The sequence below is a fragment of the Amblyraja radiata genome, chromosome 4, assembly GCF_010909765.2.
Source record: "Amblyraja radiata isolate CabotCenter1 chromosome 4, sAmbRad1.1.pri, whole genome shotgun sequence".
NCBI classification, from domain to species: Eukaryota; Metazoa; Chordata; class Chondrichthyes; order Rajiformes; family Rajidae; genus Amblyraja; species Amblyraja radiata.
Genome location: NC_045959.1, coordinates 116567013 through 116582198, shown reverse-complemented (window position 1 = coordinate 116582198; position 15186 = coordinate 116567013). Strand labels below are relative to the sequence as shown.

The 15186-nt window shown below is 48.1% G+C and overlaps 1 protein-coding gene across 2 annotated transcripts in view; it reads right to left on the bottom strand.

Moving 5' to 3' along the window:
- Window positions 1-15186, bottom strand: part of klhl18 (kelch like family member 18) — a 42782-nt gene that overhangs the window by 6306 nt on the left and 21290 nt on the right. For both annotated transcript variants that reach the window (XR_004411822.1, XM_033020301.1), the window contains exons 5-8: window positions 11498-11658; window positions 9811-9947; window positions 5296-5518; window positions 1477-1581 (exon numbers count right to left, since the gene is read on the bottom strand). Coding sequence is in view for 1 of the 2 variants with exons in the window: in XM_033020301.1 (XP_032876192.1) it covers window positions 1477-1581; window positions 5296-5518; window positions 9811-9947; window positions 11498-11658 (626 nt within the window). In the remaining variant the exon portion in view is untranslated. The remainder of the gene's footprint in view (window positions 1-1476; window positions 1582-5295; window positions 5519-9810; window positions 9948-11497; window positions 11659-15186) is intronic.

The following is a 15186-nucleotide window of genomic DNA, read 5'->3' as shown; positions in this document are numbered from 1 at the left end:
GTGCTAGAGCGGACTCAGTGGGCCAAAGGGCATGTTTCCGCTGCGTATCTCGAAAGTCTAAAAACTAAAGTCTACTGGTTTATTGGAGATGCCAACTTTAATGTTTATTATTATTAATGTTTAATGCTTTATGTCTCATTCCTAACTGTCACTGTATGTCATGTTGTCACTTGCGGGCGGAGCACCAAGGCAAATTCCTTGTATGTGAATACTTGGCCAATAAACTTATACATTCATTCATAAGAGATGTTATAACTGCGTTAAGAATGACAATTAGACTACCACTTATCTAAACACATAGAACTAAGGCAGGATCTTGTAGAAACAAGGAACTGCAGGTGTTGGTTAATACACAAAAGCAAAGATAGACCACTCCTGCTAAATGCAATGGGCTGACGTGTAGTACGCAACGGAGCGGAACATGGGCCTTTTTTCCATCCATTTCCGTAACCTGACCCGACCCGACCCGCAGTGTATCAGCGTGGCGGGGGAACAGTTTGTCTTTATTTTTACGAGGATGTTTCCGTAACCGGCTTCCGTCTCCGCAGTGCCGGTTACGGAAATGGGGACTTAAATGACCCATGAATCTGCCCATGACCGTAATACGTCTTTTTCGTCGAGTGATCTATCTTGCTTGCTATAGGATCTTTGCACAAAAGGACAGGAAGTGATGGAATAACTCGGGAGGTCAGGTCAGGCAGACGTTTCCAAATGTCGCCTATCAATTTTCTCCAGAGATGCTGCCTAACCTGTTGCGTTACTCCAGCATTTTGTCCTTTTGTGTATTAACCAACATCTGCAGTTCATTGTTTCTACATATACGGGAAAATTTTCCACACAGAGGGTGCTGAGTATAACGAATGAGCTGCCCGAGGAGGTTGTTGGGGAAGGTACCATAACTGCATTTAAAAGACATTTGGATAGGAAAGGTTTAGAGGGATATAGATCAAACATGGGTAGGTGGGACGTGTAGATAGGGAGACAGAGTGACACAGCGGTAGAATTTCTGCCTTACAGCACCAGAGACCCGGGCTTGATCCTGACTATGGGTGGCTGTACGGAGTTTGTACGTTCTCCCTGTGATCACGTGGGTTTTCTTTGGCTGCTCCAGTTTCCTCCCACAATCCAAAAACGTGCAGGTTTTCTGGCTTTAGTAAAATTGTTAATTGCCCCTAGCGTGTAGGATAATGCTAGTGTACTGGGGAAATTGCTGGTTGCACGGACCCGGTCGACCGAAGGGCCTGTTTCTATGCTGTATCACTAAAGTCTAAAGATGGGACATGTTGGTCGGCATGGACAAGTTGGGTGGAAGGGTCTGTATGCCATTTATTGTATCAACATGAACACTCCACTCAGACAGTAGTACCTTTGTGAACATAAGAGCATTTTCATTATTGCTTAGTCCACCATAGGACCCCATTTATCTCCTTTGGTTAACCCATGGTTGAAGAATAGTGGATTAGTAAACTGTCTTACTTGTCAGATTCCGGGGTGTAGCACTCTACGGAATTGAGGGAGGCAATGCCGTCGTAGCCGCCACAGACGTAGATGTGCCCGTCCATCACGGCTGTCCCCATCGCACTGGAACCAAGAGCAGAAGCAGACTGAGAAACCACAATGTAATAACTCAGTGGGACATGCAGCATCTATAACATCCTGAAGTCACGATCTCCGATAGGAAAGTGCACTCCAAGTGTGTTTGACCGTCCCGTCGAGAGGGCCTGTACATCCGGCCGTCTGTAGCGGCGACTACGGAGGGTTCATGGCCCCGACCACGGGTGAACAAAGGAGGAGGACTGACTGATGTTTGTGTTAAATTCTATTGTGCATTGTGTGTGTTTTTTTAAGTATCGCTGCTGACAAATTCATTTCACTGCACCTTCGTTGGTGTATGTGACGAATAAAATTGACTTTGACTTTGGAGAGAAGGAACGGGTGATGTTTCGGATCTGAAGAAGGGCCTCAACCCAAAACGTCACCCGTTCCTTCTCCCCAGAGATGCTGCCTGCCCCGCTGAGTTACTCCAGCATTGTGTGTCTACCTGTGGTGTAAACCAGCATCTGCAGTTCCTTCCTACACATGTATTAGCCAGCAACTGCAGATGCTGGGTTCTACCAAAGATAAGACACAAAGTACTGGAGTAACTCAGTGGGCCAGGCAGCATCTCTGGAGAACATGGATTGAGAACGTTTCAGGTCGGGGTTTAAAGAAGAGTCTCGACCCGAATTGTCACCTATCCCTGTTCACCAGCGATGCGGCCTGACCCGTTGAGTTACTCCAGCCCTTGCGTTTGTTTGGGCTGAGAAACCAGCTTGTAACATTGTGTAGGAAGGAACTCCAAAAGCTGGTAACTCAGCGGGTCAGGCAGCATCTCTGGAGAAAAGGACAATAGACAGCGGGTCAGGAGTAGGCCATTCGGCCCTTCGAGCCAGCACCGCCATTCAATGTGATCATGGCTGATCATCCCCAATCAGTACCCCGTTCCTGCCTTCTCAGCCAGCACCGCCATTCAATGTGATCATGGCTGATCATCCCCAATCAGTACCCCGTTCCTGCCTTCTCCCCATATCCCCTGACTCCGTTATCTTTAAGAGCCCTATCTAGCTCTCTCTTGAAAGCATCCAGAGAACCGGCCTCCACCGCCCTCTGAGGCAGAGAATTCCACAGACTCACCACTCTGTGAGAAAAAGTTCCTCGTCTCCGTTCTAAATGGCTTACTCCTTATTCTTAAACTGTGGCCCATGGTTCTGGACTCCCCCAACATCGGGAACATGTTTCCTGCCTCTAGTGTGTCCAAGCCCTTAACAATCTTATATGTTTCAATGAGATCCACTCTCATCCTTCTAAACTCCAGAGTGTACAAGCCCAGCTGCTCCATTCTCTCAGCATATGACAGTCCCGCCATCCCGGGAATTAACCTTGTAAACCTACGCTGCACTCCCTCAATAGCAAGAATGTCCTTCCTCAAATTAGCGGACCAAAACTGCACACAATACTCCAGGTGTGGTCTCACTAGGGTTCTGTACAACTTGTGTGCAACGACACTACAAGGAATAGGTGACGTTTCATGTCAAGACCCTACTTCAGCGTTGTTGCTTATGTACACCAGGGACACATTCACGCTATAGACAGAAATGCTAAAAACCCCAGAACTCTGTAACTGTTCCTCATGGCCCTCGGTTCCAGCAAAATGATAGATTGCTCCCTCCTCCGCTCTCCCCACACGTAAAGAGCCAGGTCGAGGCTCAGGTTGACCCAGGGTAGGGGCTCCACCCCAAGTTTATAAGCTGATGTGATAGGAGCAGAATTAGGCCATCCAGCCCATCAAGTCTATCCCGCAACTGCTAGTCTTGCACAGACCTGGGATCACCACGTGGCCCAGCTCGACATGACGCAGGCAGCCAGTCATTTACTCAGACAATCCATTGTCAAATCATCAAAAAAAGCAAAGTGATTTTTAAAACATAGAAAAATAGGTGCAGTAGGCCATTGGAGCCAGCACCGCCATTCAACATGATCGCGGCTGATCATCCAGAATCAGTACCCCATTCTTGCTTTCTCCCCACATCCCTTGATTCCGTTAGCCCCAAGAGCTCTATCTAACTCTCTCTTGAAAACATCCAGTGAATCGGCCTCCGCTGCCTTCTGTGGCAGAGGATTACGCAGATTCACTACTCTCTGGGTGGAAAAGTGTTTCCTCATCTCAGTCCTAAATGGCCTATCCCTTATACCTAAACTGTGACCCCTGGTTCTGGACTCCAACATCGGGAACATCTTTCCTGCATTTAGCCTGTCCAATCCCGTAAGAATTTAAAAACATTACAGGAACAGTCTCTTCGGCCCACAAGGCTCCTGCCAAACGTGATGCCGTTAAACTCATCTCTTTAACGTGATCCATATCTGTGTGCCTATCCAAAACATCCTCTGAAACTTCACTATCGTATCAGCCTTCTCTGCTGTTATAGTACCTTTGTAGATAAGACACTTGGATATTTACCTGGATAGGAAAAGTTTAGAGCTATATGGAGAGGTTGGGGCTTTATTCCTTGGAGTGGAGGAGGCCTTGGCCTTGTGATCTTATAGAGGTATATCAAATCATGAGCAGAATAGATCGGGTGAATGCACAGTCTTTTACCCAGAGTAGTGAGATCAAGAACCGGAGAGCTTGTTTAAGGCGAGAGGAGATAGATTTAATGGGAACCCGAGGGGCAACTTTTTCACTCAGAGGGTGGTGGGGATAAGTAACGAGCTGCCTGAGGAGGTAGTTGAGGCAAGTTAAAAGACATTTGAACAGATACATGGATAGGGAAGGTTTAGAGGGATATGGGCCAAACGCAGGCAATGGGACTGGCTTAGATGGGGGAGTCTCACCCCGGTCACACCCCCTTCGCCCCTCTCTTCGACCATCAAGGATGGTCCAAAGGTCACCAATGAGGTAGATAGAAGTTCATCACCAGAGAGCTGTGCTGAACTACTATCTACCTCATTGGAGACCATCGGACTATTTTTTAATCGGACTTTACCTTGCACTGAATGTCATTCCCTTTATCATGTATCTATACACTGTGGACGGCTCGATGGTAATCATGTGTAGACCATACCTGGAGTATTGTTTGCAGTTTTGGTCCCCTAATTTGAGGAAGGACATTCTTGCTATTGAGGGAGTGCAGTGTAGGTTTACAAGGTTAATTCCCGGGATGGCGGGACTGTCATATGCTGAGAGAATGGAGCAGCTGGGCTTGTACACTCTGGAGTTTAGAAGGATGAGAAGGGATCTCATTGAAACATAAGATTGTTAAGGTTTTGGACACGCTAGAGGCAGGAAACATGTTCCCGATGTTGGGAGAGTCCAGAACCAGGGGCCACAGATTAAGAATAAGGGGTAAGCCATTTAGAACGGAGATGAGGAAACACTTTTTCCTCACAGAGAGTTGTGAGTCTGTGGAATCCTCTGCCTCAGAGGGCGGTGGAGGCAGGTTCTCTGGATGCTTTCAAGAGAGAGTTAGATAGGGCTCTTAAAGATAGCGGAGTCAGGGTATATGGGGAGAAGGCAGGAACGGGGTACTGATTTGGGGATGATCAGCCATGATCGCGTTGAATGACGGTGCTGGCTCGAAGGGCCAAGTGGCCTACTCCTGCACCTATTGTCTATTGTATTGCTTTCTGCTGACTGGATTGCACGCGACAAAAAGCTTTTCACTGTACACGTAACAATAAACTAAACAGGGAGTAGACTTTGAGAGTGGCTAAGTGGCAGCTTTGGGATGCTGTGAGGTTCAGTGTGTCGGTTCCTACCTGCGCTTACTGTTCATGCTGGCCACTTTGGTCCAGGTGTCCGCCTCGGGATTGTAGACTTCCACCGTGCTCAACCTCGACTGCCCGTCAAAGCCGCCTATTGCGTACAAGAGGCCGTTGACCATGGCCACGCCGACCCGGCTCCGTGACGTCACCATCTCCTGACAACGCTCCCAGTGGTTGGCGATCGGGTCGAACACCTCCGCCACGTTCAAGGAGTCGCCTGTAACGTCAAACGGGCGGGGCAGCAGCAGTCAGAGGTGAGGCACGGGCAATCTGTAGTACAAACACCCCCCCCACCCCGACCCCACCCACGCTCTTCTTCCAGTCTGGAGAACGGTCCCCCACCGAGACGATCACCTGCCCCTTTTCTCCAGAGACGCTGCCTTACCCGCTGAGTAAGTCCAGCGCTTTGTGGTCATCTATAGTTTGTATAGGGGCCAGTTTAAGAATAAGGAGTAAGCCATTTAGAACGGAGACGAGGAAACACTTTTTCTCACAGAGAGTGGTGAGTGTGTGGAATTCTCTGCCTCAGAGGGCGGTGGAGGCCGGTTCTCTGGATACTTTCAGAGAGAGCTAGATAGGGCTCTTAAAGATAGTGGAGTCAGGGGATATGGGGAGAAGGCAGGAACGGGGTACTGATTGGGGATGATCAGCCATGATCACATTGAATGGTGGTGCTGGCTCGAAGGGCCAAATGGCCTCCTCCTGCACCTATTGTCTATTGAGACGATCACCTGCCCTTTTTCTCCAGAGACGCTGCCTGACCCGCTGAGTAAGTTCAGCGCTTTGTGACTATCGATAGTTTACAACGATGTATCTCCAAGGGTCTCGACCCGAAACGTCACCCATTCCTTCTCTCCAGAGACGCTGCCTGACCCGCTGAGTAAGTCTAGCGGTTTGTGTCTGTCTATAGTTTACAACAATGTATCTCCAATGGTCTCAACCCAAAACGTCACCCATTCCTTCTCTCCAGACGTTGCCTCACCCACTGAGTAAGTCCAGCGCTCTGTGGCCATCTATAGTTTGTGTCTCGCTTGGGATCACGTCGTCCCTAGTCCACAATTGGCCTATCAGGGAACCTCCCTGTCTGTGGTCATCTGTTGCCGGCCCTGATTTGTCCTGGTCTTTTTCTGGCTTTCAGTTCACTCCTCAGTTTTGGCCCAACAGGATGCCAAGTTAAGTCAAGAGTGTTTTATTGTCATGAGTAGGAAGGAGCTGCAGATGCTGCTTTACACCGAAGGAAGACACAAAATGTTGGGAGTACTGTAAATCAGCGGGTGAGGTAGCATCTCTGGAGAGAAGGAATGGCTTTGGAGACAAAGGGTCTCGACCCGAAACGTCAGCCATTCCTTCTCTCAATAGACAATAGGTGCAGGAGTAGGCCATTTGGCCCCTCGAGCCAGCACCGCCATTCAATGTGATCATGGCTGATCATCCCCAATCAGTACCCCGTTCTTGCCATCTCCCCATATCCCCTGACTCCGCTATTTTTAAGAGCCCTATCTAGCTCTCTTGAAAGCATCCAGAGAACCTGCCTCCACCGCCCTCTGAGGCAGTGAATTCCACACTCACCACTCTCTGTGAGAAAAAGTGTTTCCTCGTCTCCGTTCTAAATGGCTTACGCCTTATTCTTAAACTGTGGCCCCTGGTTCTCTCCAGAGATGCTGCCTCACCCGCTGAGTTACTCCAGCATTTTGTGTCCACCTTCGATTTTACCAGCATCTGCAGTTCTTTCTTACCGCATGATGCCAAGTTAAACTGGTCTCGTCTGCCGGTGCACGATCCATATCCCTCCCTTCCCGGCACATCCACACGTGCCTGTCTAAAAGCCCCTGAAACGCCATTGCCGTTGTTGCCTCCAACATGTTCCTGGATCACACTAATCTATGCAAAAGAACTTGCCTGCATATCTCCATTCAACTTTCCCCTTCCTCTCACCTTATAACTGCGCCCTCTCCTGTGCTGGACATCTCCACCGTGGGGAAAAAATGTTTTGACTGTCTACTCTATCGACACCTCTCATCATTTTAGTCTCCCTTCAACCTCTGATGTACCCCAGAGAAAACGATCCAAGTCTACCCAACCTCTCCCTGTAAAATTCTTAAGGGGTTGGACAGGCTAGATGCAGGAAGATTGTTCCCGATGTTGGGGAAGTCCAGTACAAGGGGTCACAGTTTAAGGATAAGGGGGAAATCTTTTAAGACCGAGATGAGGAAAACATTTTTCACACAGAGAGTGGTGAATCTCTGGAATTCTCTGCCACAGAAGGTAGTTGAGGCCAGTTCATTGGCTATATTTAAGAGGGAGTTAGATGTGGCCCTTGTGGCTAAAGGGATCAGGGGGTATGGAGAGAAGGCAGGTACAGGATGCTGAGTTGGATGATCAGCCATGAATGGCCTACTCCTGCACCTATTTTCTATGTTTCTATGTAGCCGAAACCCTCTAAATCCAGGCTGCTGCTGGTAAACCTTCTCTGTACCCTCTCCGTAAGCTTCCACATCTTTCCTGTGATGGTACTGCATGCAGTGCGCCAAATGAGGCCTGGCTAAAGTCCGATAGACACAAAAAGCTGGAGTAACGCAGCGGGAAAAGGCAGCATCTCTGGAATGAAGGAATGGGTCGAGACCCTTCTTCAGACTGGTCACCAGGAATGGGTGACATTTCAGGTCAAAGGTCAGTTTATTGTCACACTGTACCAATGAAGGTACAATGAAACTCGAATTACCAGTCTGAAGAAGGGTCTCGACCCAAAACGTCACCCATTCCTTCTCCCCAGAGATGCTTCCTGTCCAGCTGAGTTACTCCAGCATTTTGTGTTTTTTTTATCTTCGGTTTAAACCAGCATCTGCAGTACCTTCCCACACATAAAGTCCTATAGGGTTGACTTCCTGACTCTTATACTCAATGCCCCTAGCAATGAGGGCAAGCATACCATGAGCTTTCTTTACCACCCTATCTAGTGCTGCCACCTTGAGTAGCAATAAGGTAATGCACGTGAAGGTTAATGGTGGGCATGGCAACAAGTACAGGCAGCAAAGGCAGAATGATAGACCTCATACAGCCTCTCCCCATTGGGGACCCGTCAACATTACAACATCCATCCGCGTCTCTCAGTAGTTGGCAGCGTTTAAAGATGCCTATCTTTTCCCTTCTTGCAGTGCACTCTCATAAACACACTAAGGCATTAGAAGGCTGTGGAGGTCAAGTCAATTGGTATATTTAAGACATAGATAGATATAGATATTGGTTAGTACGGGTGTCAGGGGTTATGGGGAGAAGGCTGGAGAATGGGATTGGATAGGGAGAGACAGATCAGCCATGATTGACTTGCTGGGCCGAATGGCTTAATTCTGCTCCTATCAATTATGACCCAAGTGGGAGTGAGGGACCAATACGTTTATATCAGTGAACAGTGATATCAATAAGTGGTCTACCTCAGTAATTCCAATTTAACTGCTTCCAATAGACAATAGACAATTGGTGCAAGAGTAGGCCATTAGGCCCCTCGGGGTACCGCAAGGCTCGGTGCTGGGACCGCAGCTATTTACATCAATGATTTGGATGAAGGGATTCAAAATAACATTAGCAAATTTACAGATGACACAAAGCTCGGTGGCAGTGTGAACTGTGAGGAAGATGCTATGAGAATGCAGGGTGACTTGGACAGGTTGAGTGAGTGGGCAGATGCATGGCAGTTGAAGTTTAATGTGGATAAGTGTGAGGTTATCCACTAGTGGTATAAAAAACAGGAAGGCAGATTACTATCTAAATGGCGTCAAGTTGGCAAAAGGGGAAGTACAACGGGATCTAGGGGTCCCTGTTCATCAGTCTATGGAGGTAAGCATGCAGGTACAGCAGGCAGTGAAGAAAGCGAATGGCATGTTGGCCTTTTTAACAAGAGGAGTTGAGTGTAGGAGCAAAGAGGTCCATCTGCAGTTGTACAAAGCCCTAGTGAGACCACACCTGGAGTATTGTGTGCAGTTTTGGTCCCCTAATTTGAGGAAGGACATTCTTGCTATTGAGGGAGTGCTGCGTAGGTTTACAAGTTTAAGTCCCGGGATGGCGGGACTGTCATATGCTGAAAGAAGGGAGCAGCTGGGCTTGTATACTCTGGAATTTAGGATGAGAGGGGATCTTATTGAAACATATAAGATTGTTAAGGGTTTGGACACGCTAGAGGCAGGAAACATGTTCCCGATGTTGGGGGAGTCCATAACCAGGGGCTACAGTTTAAGAATAAGGGGTAGGCCATTTAGAACGGAGACGAGGAAACATTTTTTCTCACAGAGAGTTGTGAGTGTGGAATTCTCTGCCTCAGAGGGCGGTGGAGGCCGGTTCTCTGGATGCTTTCTAGAGAGGGCTAGATAGGGCTCTTAAAGATAGCGGAGTCAGGGGATATGGGGAGAAGGCAGGAACTGGGGGGGGGGGGTACTGATGGGGGATGATCAGCCATGAGAAGCACAAGAGGAGGAGGAGGAGGAGGAGGAGAGCAGACTCTGAACCAACACAAACCAGCAGAGTTGAGACCTCCCACGGCGTAGATCAAGCCAGCGATGGAAGTGCAGCATCGTGGCCGTGTCTTGAAGGACGGCAGGTGCGGCCTGCGCTCCGGCATTAGGTGGTAGTCCTTGGCCTCGTCAACAAGATCCCTGCAAAACAACGAGTCAGCCCTGAGTCCAGAGTCAGATCCATCACCCCACGCTATCTAGACCGTGAAATCACGGATAGGACAGGTTGGAGGGACGTGGACCAAACGCGGGTAGGTGGGACCAATGTAGCTGGGACATGTTTAAGAAGGCACTGCAGATGGAAAATCGAAGGTAGACAAAAATGCTGGAGAAACACAGCGGGTGCAGCAGCTTCTATGGAGCGAAGGAAATAGGCAACGTTTCGGGCCGAAACGTTGCCTATTTCCTTCGCTCCATAGATGCTGCTGCACCCGCTGAGTTTCTCCAGCATTTTTGTCTACCTAGCTGGGACATGTTGGCTGGTATGGGCAAGTTGGGCCGAAGGGCCTGTTTCCACGTTGTGTCGCTATGACTTTATAATTCGCCTGGAGAGGCAAGACTTTCAAAACACCGCAAGGAATGCAATGCGTAGCAAAAAACTGGTTTCAATCGAAGGTAGACACAAAATGCTGGCATAACTCAGCGGGACAGGCAGCATCTCTGGAGAGAAGGAATGGGTGACGTTTCAGGTTGAGCCTTCTTCAGAGATGCTGCCTGCCCTGTTGTGTTACTTCGGCATTTTGTGTTTACCTTCGCAAGGAATTCAATTATGAACAAGAACTACTTGTTATGCAGAGCACCTGCCAGCAGTTGTCACTGTTGGACTTACAGGGACTTACAGGGTCTCCTTTAGTTTAGAGATACAGCGTGGAAACAGGCCCTTCGGCCCACTGAGTCCGCGCCGACCAGCTTCCCCGCACACTAACACTATCCTACACACACTAGGGACAATTTAGTTATACCAAGCCAATTAACCTACAAACACGCGTCTTTGGAATGTGGGAGGAAACCGGACATCTGGAGAAAACCCATACGTTCACGGGGAGAATGTACAAACTCCGTACAGACAGCACCCGTCGTCAGGATCGAACCAGAGTCTCTGGCGTTGAAAGACTGCTACTCTACTGCTGTGCCGCCCACACTTGTTCTTGAATATTGTCAGGGAAAAATCGGTACATAATTACAATCTCTAGTACAAATCTCTCAAGTACAATAGGTAGAGCAAAGGGGAAGATACAGAGTGCAGAATATAGTTCTCAGCATTGTAGCGCATCAGTTCCACAGACAAAGTCCAATGTCCGCAATGGGGTAGAGGTGAATGGGACAGCACCCTAGCTTATGGAAGGGCCGTTCAGAAGGGGAAGAAGCTGTTCTTGAGTCTGGTGGTGCGCACTTTCAAGATTCGGATTCTTTTGCCTGACAGGAGTCGGGAGGAGAAGGAAATACTGGGCTTTACCAAATGTCAGACAGCATCTCTGGAGAATATGAATAGGTGACGTTTCGGGTCAGGGGTGCTTCCAGAAGCAGCGTGCAGTGCAGTTGGAGTCACTGGTGGCGAGCATGGTCTGTGTGATGGACTTGGCTAAAACCACAATTTCTTGCAGTCTTGGACAGAGCTGTTCACAAACCAAGCTGTGGTGCACCCCGGCAGTATGCTTCCTCTGGTGCATCTGTAGAAGTCGTCAGCTCACCTGCACTTGTGACAGCACCGAACAAGGTCATCCTGCTGGACCCTGTCGGTGAGGAACTGCGGTCGGCAGAGGGGGAGGCGTACTTTGCTGAGCAGCTGAGGCAGGCAGCTCTCCCGATCTTCACGATTAAACCGTACCCAAGCAAGGACAGCTTCAAACATCTGCAGGGGAGAAGGAACAGCAAACCTTAGAGAGCAGAGAGAATACTGTTCCAACCCAGCTCATCTTTCCCCATATTCACAGAGCTGCCGCGTTTTGTCAGAGTATTTCAGTATTCTAGTACCTGAAAATCAGTATTTTTACGCGGTGCCATTTTGCTGAATTTCTTTTTTTAATTATGTGCGGTCATACCTATGTAAGAGTGCAAGAATGCATAACTTTTGTAATACAGTTATTGTGTATTATGTCATAGCTGATTTCTTGCATCTCTCTCTCTATCTGTGTTGGCTGCAGCCATCGTCTGCTTCAGTAAGGGAAGTTGGTCGGTGATTGGTCGCAACGTCCCTCGGAGACTGTGTCTGATTGGCCACCGGGTGACCAGCGCATTATGTGATTGGACACAATGTCCTTGGAGTTTAAATTCCATTTGGAATATTTTGGAGGACCAAGAACCAAAAATAACAGCAAATAGGTGCAGGAGTAGGCCATTCGGCCCCTCGAGCCAGCACCGCTGTTCAATACTCTGGAATTTAGAAGGATGAAAGGAGATCTTATTGAAACATATACGATTATTAAGGGATTGGACACGCTAGAGGCAGGAAACAAGTTCCCAATGTTGGGGGAGCCCAGAACCAGGGGCCACAGTTTAAGAATAAGGGGTAAGCAATTTAGAACGGAGAAGAGGAAACACATTTTCTCACAGAGAGTTGTGAGTCTGTGGAATTCTCTGCCTCAGGACGCCGATTCTCTGGTTACTTTCAAGAGAGAGCTAGATAGGGCTCTTAAAGATAGCGGAATCAGGGGATATGGGGAGAAGGCAGGAGCGGGGTACTGATAGTGGATGATCAGCCATGATCACATTGAATGGCGGTGCTGGCTCAAAGGGCAGAATGGCCTACTTTTGCACCTATCGTCTATAATATGATCATGGTTATATTATACCCAGTATCCCGGGGAGAGGGAGGGGGAGAGACTATACCAGGACACAACCCTAGACCCTGTGACAACGCCTCCCTGTCATTGCCCAGTCACATGACCCTACAACCCCCGACTGCTGAGGGCTCGTGTAGCTAGCGGCCCAACCACCGCGTGCCGCCACAGTATTTTTATATGCAATATATTTCATGTAATATCGTCTCTTGTCTGGACCTTGAGTCTGAAATAAAGTTTAATAATAATAATAATAATACCGAAGACGGGGAACCAGGGAGGCGCGTGGAGGGAGTCGGCGGCTGTCGCTGGGCAAAGGAGCGCTTTCACGAATGCGGCGGACAGAGAAGAGGATCCGTGGCTCCAGGACAAAGGCCAGGAGAAGACTGCACTTGTGTACTTAGTAGGTCAGAAACGTGCCGACTCTTTGTGGGTACTGTCTATCTCTGCGAAGTCCACTATTACACTACAACTTGAACGCCTGGAGAGGAAAAGACTACAAAAAGTAGTAAACACTGCCCAGTCTATCATCGGCTCTGACCTCCCTTCCATCGAGGGGATCTATCGCAGTCGCTGCCTCAAAAAGGCTGGCAGCATCATCAAGGACCCACACCATCCTGGCCACACACTCATCTCCCTGCTACCTTCAGGTAGAAGGTACAGGAGCCTGAAGGCTGCAACGTCAGAAACAATGGTTCTGAACTTAAAGAAAGGTAACTTTGAGGGTATGAGACGTGAATTGGCCAAGATTGACTGGCAATTAATTCTAAAAGGGTTGACGGTGGATATGCAATGGAAGACATTTAAAGACTGCATGGATGAACTACAAAAATTGTTCATCCCAGTTTGGCAAAAGAATAAATCAGGGAAGGTAGTGCATCCGTGGATAACAAGGGAAATCAGGGATAGTATCAAAGCGAAGGATGATGCGTACAAATTAGCCAGAAAAAGCAGCATACCGGAGGACTGGGAGAAATTCAGAGACCAGCAGAGGAGGACAAAGGGCTTAATTAGGAAAGGAAAAATAGATTATGAAAGAAAACTGGCAGGGAACATAAAAACTGACTGCAAAAGTTTTTATAGATATGTGAAAAGAAAGAGATTAGTTAAAACAAATGTAGGTCCCTTGCAGTCAGAAACGGGTGAGTTGATCATGGGGAACAAGGATATGGCGGACCAATTGAATAACTACTTTGGTTCCGTCTTCACTAAGGAAGACATAAATAATCTGCCGGAAATAGCAGGGGACCGCGGGTCAAAGGAGTTGGAGGAATTGAGTGAAATCCAGGTTAGCCGGGAAGTGGTGTTGGGTAAATTAAATGGATTAAAGGCCGATAAATCCCCAGGGCCAGATAGGCTGCATCCCAGAGTACTTAAGGAAGTAGCTCCAGAAATAGTGGATGCATTAGTAATAATCTTTCAAAACTCTTTAGATTCTGGAGTAGTTCCTGAGGATTGGCGGGTAGCAAACGTAACCCCACTTTTTAAGAAGGGAGGGAGAGAGAAAACGGGGAATTACAGACCAGTTAGTCTAACATCGGTAGTGGGGAAACTGCTAGAGTCAGTTATTAAAGATGGGATAGCAGCACATTTGGAAAGTGGTGAAATCATTGGACAAAGTCAGCATGGATTTACAAAAGGTAAATCATGTCTGACGAATCTTATAGAATTTTTCGAGGATGTAACTAGTAGCGTGGATAGGGGAGAACCAGTGGATGTGGTGTATCTGGACTTCCAGAAGGCTTTCGACAAGGTCCCACATAAGAGGATTAGTATACAAACTTAAAGCACACGGCATTGGGGGTTCAGTACTGATGTGGATAGAGAACTGGCTGGCAAACAGGAAGCAAAGAGTAGGAGTAAACGGGTCCTTTTCACAATGGCAGGCAGTGACTAGTGGGGTACCGCAAGGCTCAGTGCTGGGACCCCAGCTATTTACAATATATATTAATGATCTGGATGAGGGAATTGAAGGCAATGTCTCCAAGTTTGCGGATGACACGAAGCTGGGGGGCAGTGTTAGCTGTGAGGATGATGCTAGGAGACTGCAAGGTGACTTGGATAGGCTGGGTGAGTGGGCAAATGTTTGGCAGATGCAGTATAATGTGGATAAATGTGAGGTTATCCATTTTGGTGGCAAAAACAGGAAAGCAGACTATTATCTAAATGGTGGCCGACTAGGAAAAGGGGAGATGCAGCGAGACCTGGGTGTCATGGTACACCAGTCATTGAAAGTGGGCATGCAGGTGCAGCAGGCAGTGAAGAAAGCGAATGGTATGTTAGCTTTCATAGCAAAAGGATTTGAGTATAGGAGCAGGGAGGTTCTACTGCAGTTGTACAGGGTCTTGGTGAGACCACACCTGGAGTATTGCGTACAGTTTTGGTCTCCAAATCTGAGGAAGGACATTATTGCCATAGAGGGAGTGCAGAGAAGGTTCACCAGACTGATTCCTGGGATGTCAGGACTGTCTTATGAAGAAAGACTGGATAGACTTGGTTTATACTCTCTAGAATTTAGGAGATTGAGAGGGGATCTTATAGAAACTTACAAAATTCTTAAGGGGTTGGACAGGCTAGATGCAGGAAGATTGCTCCCGATG